The following is a 13,769-nucleotide window of genomic DNA, read 5'->3' on the forward strand; positions in this document are numbered from 1 at the left end:
TTGCACACTTAAAGGTGATGAACGATTTCATTTTGCTCTACTCTACCAATGTAGAGTTGTTAACATACGCCACAGCAGAGATGGAGCAATCAGAATTTTGTGACTGATCTCTGGCTTTTGTAAAGGTTTGACCTGCCAATACCATTTTTTGCTGATTCCTAGCTATTAAGAGCCACAGTATATTACAGAAAGATATAAAACCAGCATTGAAAATACATGTTAAATCCCCCCCAAGCAGTCAGTTTTTTCTGTTAGACTTCATGCTTCTTTGTAAGAAGAACAGCAAAGAGGGTTTTGCTGTTATATCAAAACAATAAAAAAGATTTCCATCACATTTCTTTTTTTAGGACCTTATGTCAACAGTTGCTGCTGTTTGCATGGCTAGCATTGTTAAAACCACAGTTTTCAGTGGAATATTCTGGGGAATATACCATCTTATAATTGTGATTTCCAAAAATTGCTGACCTTTCCAAATCCAGCGTGTTCCATAACAAACAGAAGTTCAAAGCCCAAAAGAGTCAAACACTTGACAGTACTGTCGTGCCTTCCTGTTATCTGCAGAAATACCTGTTCTCTCACAGCCTAAATGAACCACAGACCTGCATCAGCATGTCCTAGAAAATACTGTTTCATTTTAAATAGCGTCTTGCACCGGTTGTGCCTCTCCTGAATTTGTTTAAACTTCTTACTGATCCTGGACATAAAAAGCTGATTTAGTCTTCTTCCCTCCGTAACAACATCTATACTGAAGAGTGGTGTTGTTGGGTTAGGGTTTAGTAGTGTTTTGTATGGTGCAATCACTGATTTGAAAAACAAAGTATTTTTTAATTTCTGTCCAGCTGGCCAGGGCCAGTCAAACTAAAGATTCTCTGTTTCAGGTCACCTGCCAGTTTCTCAGTGCATCTGTGCTCCTATAGATTGATCTTTGTCAATCTGTATCAGTGCACAGATGCACTGTTTTTCCCTGATTTATGTAATTTTCTTTTTACAAATATTTTTGCATCTTTTCAGAAAAGCTCATGGGCATGAATGAGACTTCAGCGAGCATCACCATGGCAACTGCTAACACCTCCAAGCAGAACATCAGTAAGCAGGTCCTGTCTGTGGCTAACGTAGGAGTGGTTTCATCTGGCCAAAACGACCTTCAGAGGTAAAACGCAGGAATATTTCATCTGGATTCACTTCTGTTTCTGCTTGCTGCAAACAGATGTATTTGTAACATGAAACATCCCTAAACACCATTATATACATATGGTCATGCAGTTCAACCTAATTACTTTTGTGCAATGGTTTCTAATTGCACAGCTTTAATTGGTTTTATTTCTTAGGTATTCCAGTACTACAGCTGCCGTCCCTCATTTTAATTGTCGAGTTACTTTCTAAATTGGTCATAACAGGAATTTTTAAAGTAAATGGGACAAAAAATCTGATTTATTTCAGTATGTTTCAGGCCTAAATTAATATGGATGCTGACAGAGAAATCTGTGAGAAATCTAAGAGAAGTGAATGATGGGTAGAAACAGAAAACTTGTACAAATCAAAGAATATTATGTTCATATGTTGGAAAATTAAAAGGTGGGTTTGTGGAAATGTGCAAATAGATCTATTAAAAATGTATTAAATTGTTTTGAATTGTTTAGAGAAAATAGGTTTTTGGAATGACCTTAACCATTGTATTTTAATGCCTGACGTTACATCTGAAAACTATTGTTGCAGCTTGACAATGACATGAGTTTTTAAAAACAGTTTCTGTGTGGTAGGGCTGGGTAATAAATTGATTTAATTGATTAACTTGAATTTACAATTTTTTTTAAGATTTAATTTCTGGAAAAACTGGATTTTATTTTGCCAACGCACTTACTGGGCTTCCATGAAGAGAACAGCAGACAATGTGGAATATATGTTTAGGAAAATGTATTGTCTAGATATTGTAAAAGTAACCATAAGAGGACTGACTTTAATTTACTCATTTACTTATTTTTGTAGGTTAGTTTGAAGTTACACAAGTGAAGTGAAGCCTGTTTTTACCTCATTGTGTAATACCACTAGCAGCAAACATTTAGTCATATTTTCATTGTTTGCAATGGCAGTGGCCGCCATCTTGTTTTACAAGCATGTTTCACAGCTGGTATTTAGTTGCACTTTGAATTCAGGTCAACTCCCAGACAAAATGCTTGACATAGAAGCAAGCTTTTAAAATAATTTCTTTAATTTCTGTTTGTGAAACAAAAAGAAGGGGGAAAATTGATTAATCATCTTTTAGTAGCATAAAATAGGAGATTAATTTTCAAGCCACATCGCCCAGCCCTACTATGCGGTGAAGGCTGCAGTTTGAGATAATTGCCTCCATCTTGGGTGTATGATGTGAACCTGTTGGATTCATTCTGACTACAGAGAAGAGTGGGAGGGAGCTGCTTCCAGCCACCGAGATGAGGGACAAACCGCTGACATGTCTAAGTTTACCCTTTGAATGAATTAGCATCGTGCAACAACAACCGCGAGTCTGAATCAGAACAACTGAAGGATGTTTTCTGGACTTCTAAACATCCACCTAAACTCAGCAGGAGGAACAAAACAAAAAAAAACATAAGGACACAAATATTAACAGACCAATCACCTTCAAATCTCTTCCTTTCTAGCTGCATTGTGTAGGTCTTATTCAACTAAACATTGTGTAGTGTTGAGATGTTTTGCTGCATACAAAAATATCTATGAAGCTTAAAATTCTTTCACATTTTCTTACTTGTTTACCATAAGAGCAATTGTGTTGTGTTGCTAGCAGCTTCCACATCTTGAGACTGAAAATCAGTGTCAGCTCTTTGCAAGAAAAAAAGAAAACCCACCCGCAGTCAGACTGGATGACTGGCTGAACGTTCCTCTTTAGATCTTCTTCCAGACACTCTTGCATAAAAGCCAGATCTGTGGTGAGCTCGATGAATCCCTGATCTGTCAATAGAGTCTTGCACCTGAGCTGTGGATCTCTGCAGCTCCTACAGAGTAGCTGTGGGTGCACTGCTTCTGTAATTAAAGCTTCCTCTGCTCGGTCTTTAATTTCAGGTGGACGGCCATATTTGGGTTGGTTTGTAGTCGTGAGAAGTTCAGAGCTTTGCTGTTTTCTAACCTGGCTGTTGTCTCTTAAAGTGACTTCTGAAGGCAACAGATTGCATTAAATTTAAGTTGTGGGCACCAGAGTAAAGGGCCTGAATACAAATGGATGTCACATATTTGAGATTTATTATTTAAAAAAATATATATTTTTAAGACCTTTTCCTTATAGATGTGTAGTATTTTATGTTGATCCATCACATACAATCCTAATCATGTACATGTACTTGTGAAGCTTGTGTCTAAAAGTCTATAAAAAAAGTTCTGTGGCAGATCCAAAGCTTTTAATGTGTTTTCTGTGTGATATTTCTTCAGAGTGACTCTGTCCCTTTTTTGAAGTGCGAGTTTTGTTAAATTGTGTTTCTGTCGGAGTGAAGGTGCCTGTGCGTGTCCCCGCTAGCCTCTCACACACATGCCAGGGGAATGCCCTGAGAAGCCTGGCTGTGTAATTGGTGTACACAGAGTGTGCTAATGAGCTTCCTCCTCTGTCACGCACACCCGAACACCTGATAGATAATTACACCTCCCGCTCTCCCTCTGTTTCCTGCTCTGTCCCTCTTTCAATTCATCCCTGCACCCCCATCTGTCTCCCCCTTTGCACTGCTCTGTCTGTCTTTCACTTCCTCTTTGTCTTTCACTCCATCCCTCCGCTCCTCCCTCTCCGTCTTGCCTTTCTCCCCTTCTCGGTCCGTTTTTACCTGGCTGTCTCTCAGTCCCGTCGTCTTGAAATGAGGTTGCGCTTGTGATGATTTCTTTATAGATTTAGGCTTGAATCGCAGCAAAACGTCTGAGGCGCTGGATAAATAAAGGACAGCAAGGAAGTTGGGAGTGGGGGTAAAAAAATGAGGAGGAGACATTTGCACAAGGGCACAGGGAGCTGAAAGACTGAGTGGAAATCAATGACAGCCAGTGGGAGAGTCCTGCAACCAATATGCCCATACTTCATTCAGAATAACCAATAGATCAGACGACTCTGTGCTATCAATCTCTTTTCTGCCTCTGTGGCAGCTCAAGAGGAAGACAAAGTCCCAGAGTAATGAAGACACTCTTCCATGCTGTCCTTGTGATCAGCAGCTTTTCCACACTGTCTTTGGAGCTCCATTTGTTGGAGATGATGGAGTTCCTCGCTCCCCAGTAAAGTGAACCACCTGGGTTCAGAGGCTCGTCTTTGAGAAGTGTCTGCAGAGGAGGAGGATTGGATCTGTTCTTCTTTCATATTTCAGTCTTGTAGTCCTTTAAATCTCACCTTCTTCTCTTATTTTGCACACGAACAATTGGCAGTGAGCAAGGAATTGGCTTTAATAGTCGGCTGCAGCAGTGGGTTTTTTAGGTCGATCCACTTTTAAGTGGAGAGGCACCGTTCAAACATTTTTCTGGCCTATACCGATTTCATGTTTTCCTTGAAAATTCCAATTTTAATCAATTCCTGTTTTTTTTCCCCTAAGCATTATAACACATGATTATGATTATTATGACTTCAGGCTATTTGTTACGGGTGGGAGCTTTGAATCAGAAAATGAAGGAACGACAAGCTTTAACTAAATGTATACATCCTGAAAAGTGTCCCCCTCTTTACTCAAGAAAAAAAGTACATGCTGTTGATGGGTGTTAGAGGATGAAAATTGTAGCCCTCCTTAGTTTTGATGCAATTATTGAAAATAAAAATATTCTACATTTTTTATTTTAATTTTGTTTATGTTTGTCCACCCGGTAAATCAGACCATACAGGGGAAAATGAGCAGATTCCTGTCTCTAGTTTATCTTTAGTTGTAATATCAAAATATCAGCTAGTTCTCTCAAGGGATGCGTCTATATAGGCATGGGCCAGTTATCTGAAGCAACATTCACTAAGGTTAAAAAAAAAAAAGTTTAAAAAGAACTGCTGTTTGTTTTTTTTTTTTTTGTTTTTTTTTTTCAAAAAGGCAGTCATTTTCCACTTTACTGTTTCTGTGGTTTAAAATTATTTAAATGAAATGCTACTCAAAGTGTCGGAGTGACCACAGGTTTAATTGTAGAATTGTTGTAAAAACATACGGCTGGTATTTTTTCCAGTAAGTCTCTGAATTAGAAACTACCATTTAGTGGCTTGTAATGGTCTTGATGAACTGAGGTTCTTTGGGAATTGGCCCTTCAAAACAAAACAAAAGGACACATGACAATGCAGAACAGTGATGAGAGGTTGTTTAGTTATTTATCACTAAAACGGCCCTTTTCTGCAACCTTCCTCTTTTTGTGTTTTGCAGACAGATTCTGACTATATCGTCAACTCTAAGAGTTTTATTTTGTTTTAATGATTAGAATTTGTGATGATTTAGCAGAATATTTTGCTATGTTGAAAACGGAGAATCGCTCTGAAGACCCAGACCGTTGTTGAGAAGCTGAAAAGAGCAGCCGAGGTTCGTGGTCTTTAGGCTCTGATCAGGGCTTGTTTTGCTTGATACACAAAGAATTAGGCTAGTTTTCACATAAGTGGCACAATTACCCATGGATCGCAGCGGTTCCTGCTTTAAAGGGCACTCGCACACAGGCATTAGATTAATCATTCAGATCGGATACACCCACTGAGAGCTTAATGTAGAGGTCACTCTGCATTAAATGTGACGTGTTAAGTGACCTCCATCCAGGAGCTCGTATTTCCAAAGACAGCCCCCCCAAATCTAGAGAATATCCCTCTAAAATCTGCACAAAAAGGATTAACAGTTTGGCTTCACAATGACAATAAGTGGTAACATCAGTGTATGCACTCCCAGACACTATCTGGTGTCGACGAGTCTTGGGATTGAGCTCAGGTTCTGTTTAACCAAGCGACACCACCTCCACCGCCTCCTTCTTCTCCTCCTCCGCGTCCCTGCACTCCCCCCGTTCACCAGCAGGGCGCAGCACTGCTTTTCCCACACAGGCGTCAAGGCCCAGCAGATGGGGTGTGGAGAGAGAGGGGGGGGGGGGGGGGGGGGGGCACTGAAACAGAGAAATTGATTGCTGGAAAGGGGGATGGCAATAAATCAAGCGGGAAAGCAAATGTAGAAAATGCTGTTCTTGTTTATGTCTAAACAGGCGGAATAGAATAAATGTGCTCTATTTTTCAGTCCGTTTGAAAGCAAATTTGATCGGATTTTGCATGCATTGCCAATCCCACCGGTTGGAGCCTAATTTTCCCCAAAATAAAATAAAAAAAAAAAAACCCTCAAAAACTGAACCTTTTTGATTTATAGGCTGTGCTTTGTCTTTACACTGGATCGTAATTAGATTATGTTTCTCTAAACAGATTTTTTTTCTCCTTTTTTGTTCTGTTCTTGTTCCTATTCTGTATTTAATTTGCTGTCCTCTAGAACCTGCCTAATACCAAAACAACCGTCTTCGGGCTGTGTCGAGCTTCATGTCTTCCTCAGTCTCTACTCGCCGTGTTTCTTTTTATTTTGTCTCTGTTGTCTGTTTGTCCTCCCCTTTCGTCTTCACCCCGCTGTCTCGCCGTATGGCCGAGACGCGTGGAGGCTTCCTCGTTCTAATTGGAGCTAATAGCTTTGGCTACCTGCCTGGTGTGACTCGGCTCGCTCGTGTTCAGCTGTGCTGTGGCCGGGCTCTGGTCCGCTCCAGCACTCGCCAGGAGCCAGCAGCGAGCTGCCACGCAGCCTGCGAGGAAAACATGCAGTTTAGTCCTCATCTCACCTGACTCGCTCATTTCCAGAGCGTCAGACATGTTTGGACCGTGGCTTCGGCCGGGGCTCTTTGTTGCTGAGCTGAATCCACCGTGGCCTGTGGCCGCTCTGCAGGAAGGCAAACAGGGTTCCTATGCTATATAATTAGCTTTTATTGGTTTCCAGGTCTGGATGTAAAGACGGGAATAGACCACAGATGATGGTTTTATTCCATACTCTGTTTCTGGAAGATAAGATTATTTTTTCGTTTATCTAAATTTTATAAAATTGTTATTTTTGAATAGCCACGCCACAACTTGTCTTTAACATTTAGGCACTGGCCAGCTAGATATTGATTCTAGATTTTTTTTTTTTGTTGTTGTTGTTGTTTTAGCTAGGAACTCGGGGCCCAATTTAAAGCTATTTGACTTCTTTTTTATTTTTTTTATTTTTTTTATTTTATACTTTCAGAACATTTAAAATTAAGGATTTAAACTAGACCTGTGGGTGGAGGTGAAGCTCTTAAAAGTCTTACATTTAATAATCACAGTGTTGCGCCTTAAAATACCTTTAATTTGTTTAGGTTTGCCATACTAGGTGTTAAATAATATTTGGTCAATTTGTGTTTTTGTTTTTGTTTTTTTCAATAGGCTAAAAGTATCTGCTCCTAAAATTGATTCGGTTCACGTTGAGGCAAATTAAATCAAAATTTCCTTTTCACTTTATTCTCAACTAACCTAATATCACTGAAATGTTTACATTCAATAAGGTTTGAATACAGGACAATGAACATTTAAATGTGTTCTAATTTAGATTTAACTGTCTGAAACTTGCAGTAACCTTGTATGGTTGATCACATGCTGGTCGAACCCTTGTATAGAAGTACAGACTACAGTCATGCATCAGTGTTTTTAAAAACTGCTGGTTAAAAGCCACAAAAAAGTTCCCATCACACCATCCCTACAGGTTAAAGTCTGTTTAATCGATGCCAGAGAGGTTCTCAGACTGCTCTCCAGCTGAATGGACTGTAGAGTAACGTAGCGCTGCCATTCCCCCATCCGTTGCTGAGCACTGCCAGTCAGCATGCAGGAATATGACTCCTATGTTTTTCTTTTTTTTAATCACATGCAAGAAAGACAAAATTTGCTGTTTGGGGATATTTCAGGTCAGATTGACGTGGCAACTAAAGGATTCCCACCTGAAACTCTCATTGAGTGGACACTGCAACAAGCTGCAACCTAAGCAGATACCTCCACTAGTTATTCTGCTAATATCAAGTTGCTGTGCTTCCCAGTCTTTCTTTATAAAGAGCAAAATGGCAACAAGGAGGAATGTTCTGTGTTTATCTTGTTTAACTCTATGTATCACAACAGCAATAAATATATAGCTAATTTAACTTATCACCATATTATTATTTTATCGGTATTAGGAATAATTGTTCTTTTTCTAATTTAAATAAAAATAACTCAATTCAACGGTTAGATCTGTTCTACTTTGTGTAAATGCTATGAACCCGTTGTATGTTTACCCAAGCTTTCCATAATGTAGTTGCATCTACTGCTGGTTTTAGAAATCATCACAAACAGACTAAAGGTGTAAAAGATAACATACTTTATTAAAGAATCCATCCTGATTTCAAAAGGTTAAGCGTCATGGTTTTTGAAATGCAATTGATCTAAATTAGTTCAAATATAAAAAAACAGCTTTAAAATAGCCCTTCACCAAACTGCTAAATCAGAAGCCAACTTTAGGTTTATTTCATGACCTGAACATGATAATAATAATTATGATGATGATGATGATGATGATGATGATGATGATGATTTAAAAAACAGACCACTCTACAAATGTTTTTAATATCTAGGATACTAAAAGTGGACGCACCAATCAGGCTTTTGCTGCTTGATTTGACTTTCCTTTTTGATTAATTCAGATTTTCTTGTCTAAAAGCTGTTGTGCAGAAAAGAGAAACAAGTGTTGCAGATTTCTTGGCACACGATAGAAATGTAAGGGATTAAAAAGTTCTCCCCAGTTATGCATCAAACCATTTTGTCAAGAATCATCCAAGAATCTCTATTGTAACCATAATGGGGAACAAAAGGTTCCCTAAAGTAAAGAGAGTTTTACTAAACACAATGTACTCCATCAGAGTGAAAATGCAAATTTATGTTTGTATACCAAAAACAATAGGTTCTTAGGTTTGATGCATTTAATAAACTGTTTAGTAAAAATCTGTTTCTACAGTATTTGAATCAGAATCGGGATTAGAAGTAATCGAGGAAAAATTGGCAGATTCTCTTATAATAATATAATCATTCCTTGTAATAAGAAAAGACCTAGAAATACGAGTCTGGAAAAGTATGAAATTGTGATCTTAAGAATCTGCAGGAAGCCTGTGTAAAGGTGAGGCCCGGTCTGTGTTTGCAGTGGCAGGGCGGAGGAGAGGCAGATGGCACTCCCAGGCTCTCCTCGGTGCGGAGAGAATCACAGATAATTGGAGAGTGATGCTTAGCCGCAGCCCCTGCGATCGATGTCAATCCACCCGCTTTAAGTCCAGGGGTTATGCTTTGCTTTCTCTTTTCCACGCGCCGCAATTAATCCAGCGTTTAGCCCGCTATACGGAGGGAGCAGAATACCAATGACCCGGTTAAGGGCACGCTCGACCTTAATCGCTCCCTCCTGGTCCATGAAGATGCGCCGATGTCGTGCTACTTCCAGATGTGATGTGTTTTCTCTTTTGCGCACCCAAACGTGCGCACAGCCGCAAAGCATTCAATGAAAGCGGGCTCGGAAATCAAACGCGATCTTGTGCTTTCGGCAGCTCTCGTTAGCGCACACGAACGGGAGGAGCACACATCAGCATCTCCTGAGACGGAATGAAAGCGGCCTCAGGGCGGTGTTAACTGGCTGAATAAATGATAGATTTATATCCTAAATCCATTAGCAAAGCCACAGGGACCACATAGACACCCCGGGCTATGGGCAGAGGGGCGGGAGGAACACGGGGGCTTAGGGAACAAAGCTACTGTCTATATTTGTCGCATAAAATCAGAAATATATCAATTCTTTTGTTTGTGTTGAGGGTTAGTGAAGGCCGAGGTCGCGGCGTGGATGCCTGTTGACTAATTAGAACCGATTTACCACCAGTGAATTATTTAAGGAAATTAAAGCAGAACAAAGAGGTTTGGATTTTTGGGTGAAATCCATCTTCTTCTTGAAAGAGTCGGTTCCTGCTGAAGTGGCTAATATTTTAATTAAGTCCAAGGAGGACTCTCTCTTTCCTCACTGAGAGCTCCCTGATAAACTCCCTCTCGTCTGTTGATGGTAATTTAGCGGCTCCCCGGGGACGCACCCAGACGCCGGCGGTTTGTGTGAGCCAGCAGTTTCATTGTGCGTGCGCGTCGTCTCGGCCGTGCCGTCCCTCCGCTCCCCCGTCTATAAATTGTGCGGGCTAATTGGTGGATGTGTTAGACCCTGTCGCTGCGCGGCACGGCGCCGCGGGCCCTCGGCGGTGGCGCCCGTCCACGGGCCGTCTTGTGGGGGCTTTAGTCAGGCCTAAGTGGGTCCCTTTGTGGGCTGTTTGTCAGGCCTAAGCGGGCTGCCGCGGGGGGTCTTTGTTGCGGCGATGTAGTGTTAAATGGAGGCAGATGGCCGGGAACGCGTCACGTGAGACCAGAGCAGAGCTGGAGAGGAGGGGGGTCCCAGCTCGACACTGTCATGCTCAAAGAGGGTCATGCTGGGTCATAGCCCCTGTCTACCTCTTGTTAGCTCTCTCAATGGGACCATGTGCACCCAGATTTGCCCCCCCAGTCTGTAGGGAAGGTCTCCAAGGAAACGGGGGACTGAATTCTCCGCATGGCCCAGAGGGAGCTGGTGGGACGGGCTCCGTGATGGTCCCCAAGCTCCCACACAGTCATAGAGTCCCACAGTCCATAAAAAGAGAGTGAGTGCTGTTTGACGGGCGTAAAGGGCGTGTCCCCGCCCTGATGGCTCTCAGTCAGTCAGGATAATAGACTCTCTGTGGGCCGTGTATGTAGGTTTGGCGCGGAGTCACATGTTTACCTGTTTTTTGATGACGCAGGACTTGTTCTGGAAGAATTTCCTGGAAGAAAGCAAGCCCAAATTGATTAAAAAAAATCTAATAAAAGGGGCCTTTTCAAGAATCAAGAATCTTTATTGTCATTATGTAACTATAATGAGATTTTGGTGAGACACTGGCTCAGAATTCACACTGTCACACATAATATGCAGACACAGACGACACACAATGCTCAAGTGAGTTTAGCTTTTCTTACAAACTGATCTCTTCCTGCACAATCTGTGGTTTTAGCACAGTTAGCCCCTTTAATTAGGCTTTTTTATCCGTTGCAGTTTCAACCCTAATGGAGAATTATTTACAACAAAAGTACTAATACCAGCGGTTGCGAGCATCAGTTTTTTTTAATCAGATTTTTCAGTCGGATATGTATCTGGCCTTTGACTAAGCCATTCAATCACTATATTGTGATTTGACCTAAACTATTCCACTGAGGCTCTGGCTTTATGTTTAGGGTCGTTGTCCTGCTGAAAGGTGAACCTCCACCTTCTTTTGGCAGCTTTTAGCAGGTTTTCTTCCGGTATCGGCCTCTTTTTGGCTCCATGCTTCTTACTGTCTTTTCTGGCCAGCATCTCTTTACCTACAGCAAACAGACTTAAATCTGAGCCAAACGGACTTTTGACAAAGAGACTAGGGTAAAACTTTTTCAAAAATAACTGAACGGAAGTCCAGTTGCTTCCGATTTAGGCCTGTTTGCTGTTGCGATGACTCAGATAGCTGAGAATGTGCACAGGCACCTCTGTACATGCTTAAGAAAAGCGTTTCCACACTAAGATGCTGCTACCACCATGTTTCACTGTGGTGATAGTACATTCAGAATCATGTCCAGGCTCCTCTAGGGCTACCTTGTTTGGTTAGTGCGCTTCTGGCTAAGCCCTTCAGTCTAGGTGAACAGTCGTGTGTTGGTTGGTTTGCAATCTTTCTTTTTTCAGATAATGGGCTGAATCTTGAGACGCTCCCACCATCTCTCTCTCCCTGACCTGTCTGTTGCACTCCCTGGACTTTATGATGCCGTTTGTTCTCTGATGTTCTCCAACAAACCTTTACATTAGGTTAAATTACACACAGAAGGACTCTATTTATATAACTGGACTTCTGAGGGCAGTTTCTTGCACTTGATTTTATGTAGACGTGTCAGAGTGAATGGGACTAAACGCATACATGTGAAAAAGTTTTTAAACCATTTTCACAGTTATGCACTAGTTTTAGTTGGCCCACCACATGGATTCCAAATAAAATACATTAAATTTTGTCTGTGACATGAAACAGTTGAAGGGGTATGAATTGTTTTTTGCAAGATATTATGACTTAGCCACAATAAGCAATTTCTGTGTAAAAAAATAGATAAATATATGGTCAAAAACTGGTTTAAAAGCTGAATGGAAATAGCTGTGAAATGATTTTGACCAGTAGTTGTCCAAGATCTTAGCTGTGAATCTTGAACCGCTAAAAGAGGAGGAGGATACAGAATGGGGTGGCCATATAAAGAGGCACTGCTATGGGGTTGGATGTTTTATCAGGGGATTTATGCCAACTTCAGTCGGCATTTTTTCCCAATCCTTTAAAAGCCGGTACATTATTTCTTTTTTTTCCCCCTACTGAATTGTTGTTGTCGTCCTACAGGTTTGCTGGGCGCACGGTTAGCAGCGGAGCTCTGGTCCTGGTTACGCTGGAGCTAAGAGAGGCCTCCACTGCCCTCCTCACCATCAACACGGAGAAGAGCGTCATGGCGTCCATGTTGCTCAGAGATCTGAAACAAGCCCTCTCCCAGTCGTAGATCGAATTCCTGAAAAGAGGGGAACAATTCTTACCTGAAGATTTCATATATATTCTATTCCCATATTTTGGAAAAGGTCGTAGATCTGTTAATGAGTGCTTAGCACTTTTAGTCAAAATTCTGTAGACTTCACTCAAAATGGGCTATTAGCGATGAAGGACCCCTGTTCAGTATTCCCTATTTAAAAGGCCGATGATTGTCCTGAAACATCAGAATAAATATGTGAAATTCTTGGCAGTATTGTACATCCCCTAGCTTGGAAGGCATCACAGTTATTACTGTACATTTCAGGTGTGACACTTTTCTCGTGTTTACATACTTGCTACTTTTCAGCCAAATCAAAAATACTGACAACACTCCATTCACCAAAAAAACAACAACTGACGGTTAATCTGGAATGTATGGAATGATAGAAGCGCCACGAAACAAATACATTTGTAAAAACAAAAAGGAAAAACAAAGAATTAAATATAATGAGAAGTAGAAAATATATATTTTTATGTTGTATTTTCTGTGCAGCTTTTTTTGTTTTCATTTTGCTTTTTTTAATTCCTGCAATTTTTCAAATTATTAGGATCTGACAAATGTGCACACATTAGTAGGTGTAACACAAGCAAAGCAGACAGACCAAATCTATACTAAAAAAAAAAAACCAAAACAAATGTCCAAACATTCACTCTCTTAGGAATTAGGCCATTTCATTTGAATTATACAAGCAGGAGATTTTCTATATCTGTTAAATTCTGTTTCAGTTGTTTTATGTATTTTCCCCTTTTTATTTCGTGTTATTATATTTTACAAATGTATTTTTTTCTATTAGGGCACTCCTGTCATTCCAGTTTCCGAAGTTGATTGAAATTTCACCCTGTCAATTTGTCAATAAGTTTTTCTTTTTTGAAACTGTGTGTGTATATATATATATATATATATATATATATATATATATATATATATATATATATATATATATATATATATATATATATATATATATATATATCAAATATTACACACAACTGTGCCAAGGACAGAAGGAATAGATTGACTTTCTCATCAGGAAACTATAAGTTAGTCAAATTCTTCAGCACCACCAGATGTTTATTTAGCTTTGCATTCCAACCTTTAAACAGACCCTATTGATTAATCGCTAAAGTGC

The 13,769-nt window shown here is 40.3% G+C and overlaps 1 protein-coding gene across 4 annotated transcripts in view; it reads left to right on the forward strand.

Moving 5' to 3' along the window:
- ap3b1a (adaptor related protein complex 3 subunit beta 1a) overlaps positions 1–13,265 on the forward strand; it is an 88,188-nt gene extending 74,923 nt beyond the window's left edge. For all 4 annotated transcript variants that reach the window (XM_036140497.1, XM_036140500.1, XM_036140496.1 and 1 more), the window contains 2 exons: positions 1,012–1,150; positions 12,460–13,265. In XM_036140497.1, coding sequence (XP_035996390.1) covers positions 1,012–1,150; positions 12,460–12,613 — 293 coding nt within the window. In that variant the 3' untranslated portion in view covers positions 12,614–13,265. The remainder of the gene's footprint in view (positions 1–1,011; positions 1,151–12,459) is intronic.
- Positions 13,266–13,769: the final 504 nt, after the last annotated feature.

The sequence above is a fragment of the Fundulus heteroclitus genome, chromosome 8 (genome assembly GCF_011125445.2).
Source record: "Fundulus heteroclitus isolate FHET01 chromosome 8, MU-UCD_Fhet_4.1, whole genome shotgun sequence".
Classification (NCBI taxonomy): Eukaryota; Metazoa; Chordata; class Actinopteri; order Cyprinodontiformes; family Fundulidae; genus Fundulus; species Fundulus heteroclitus.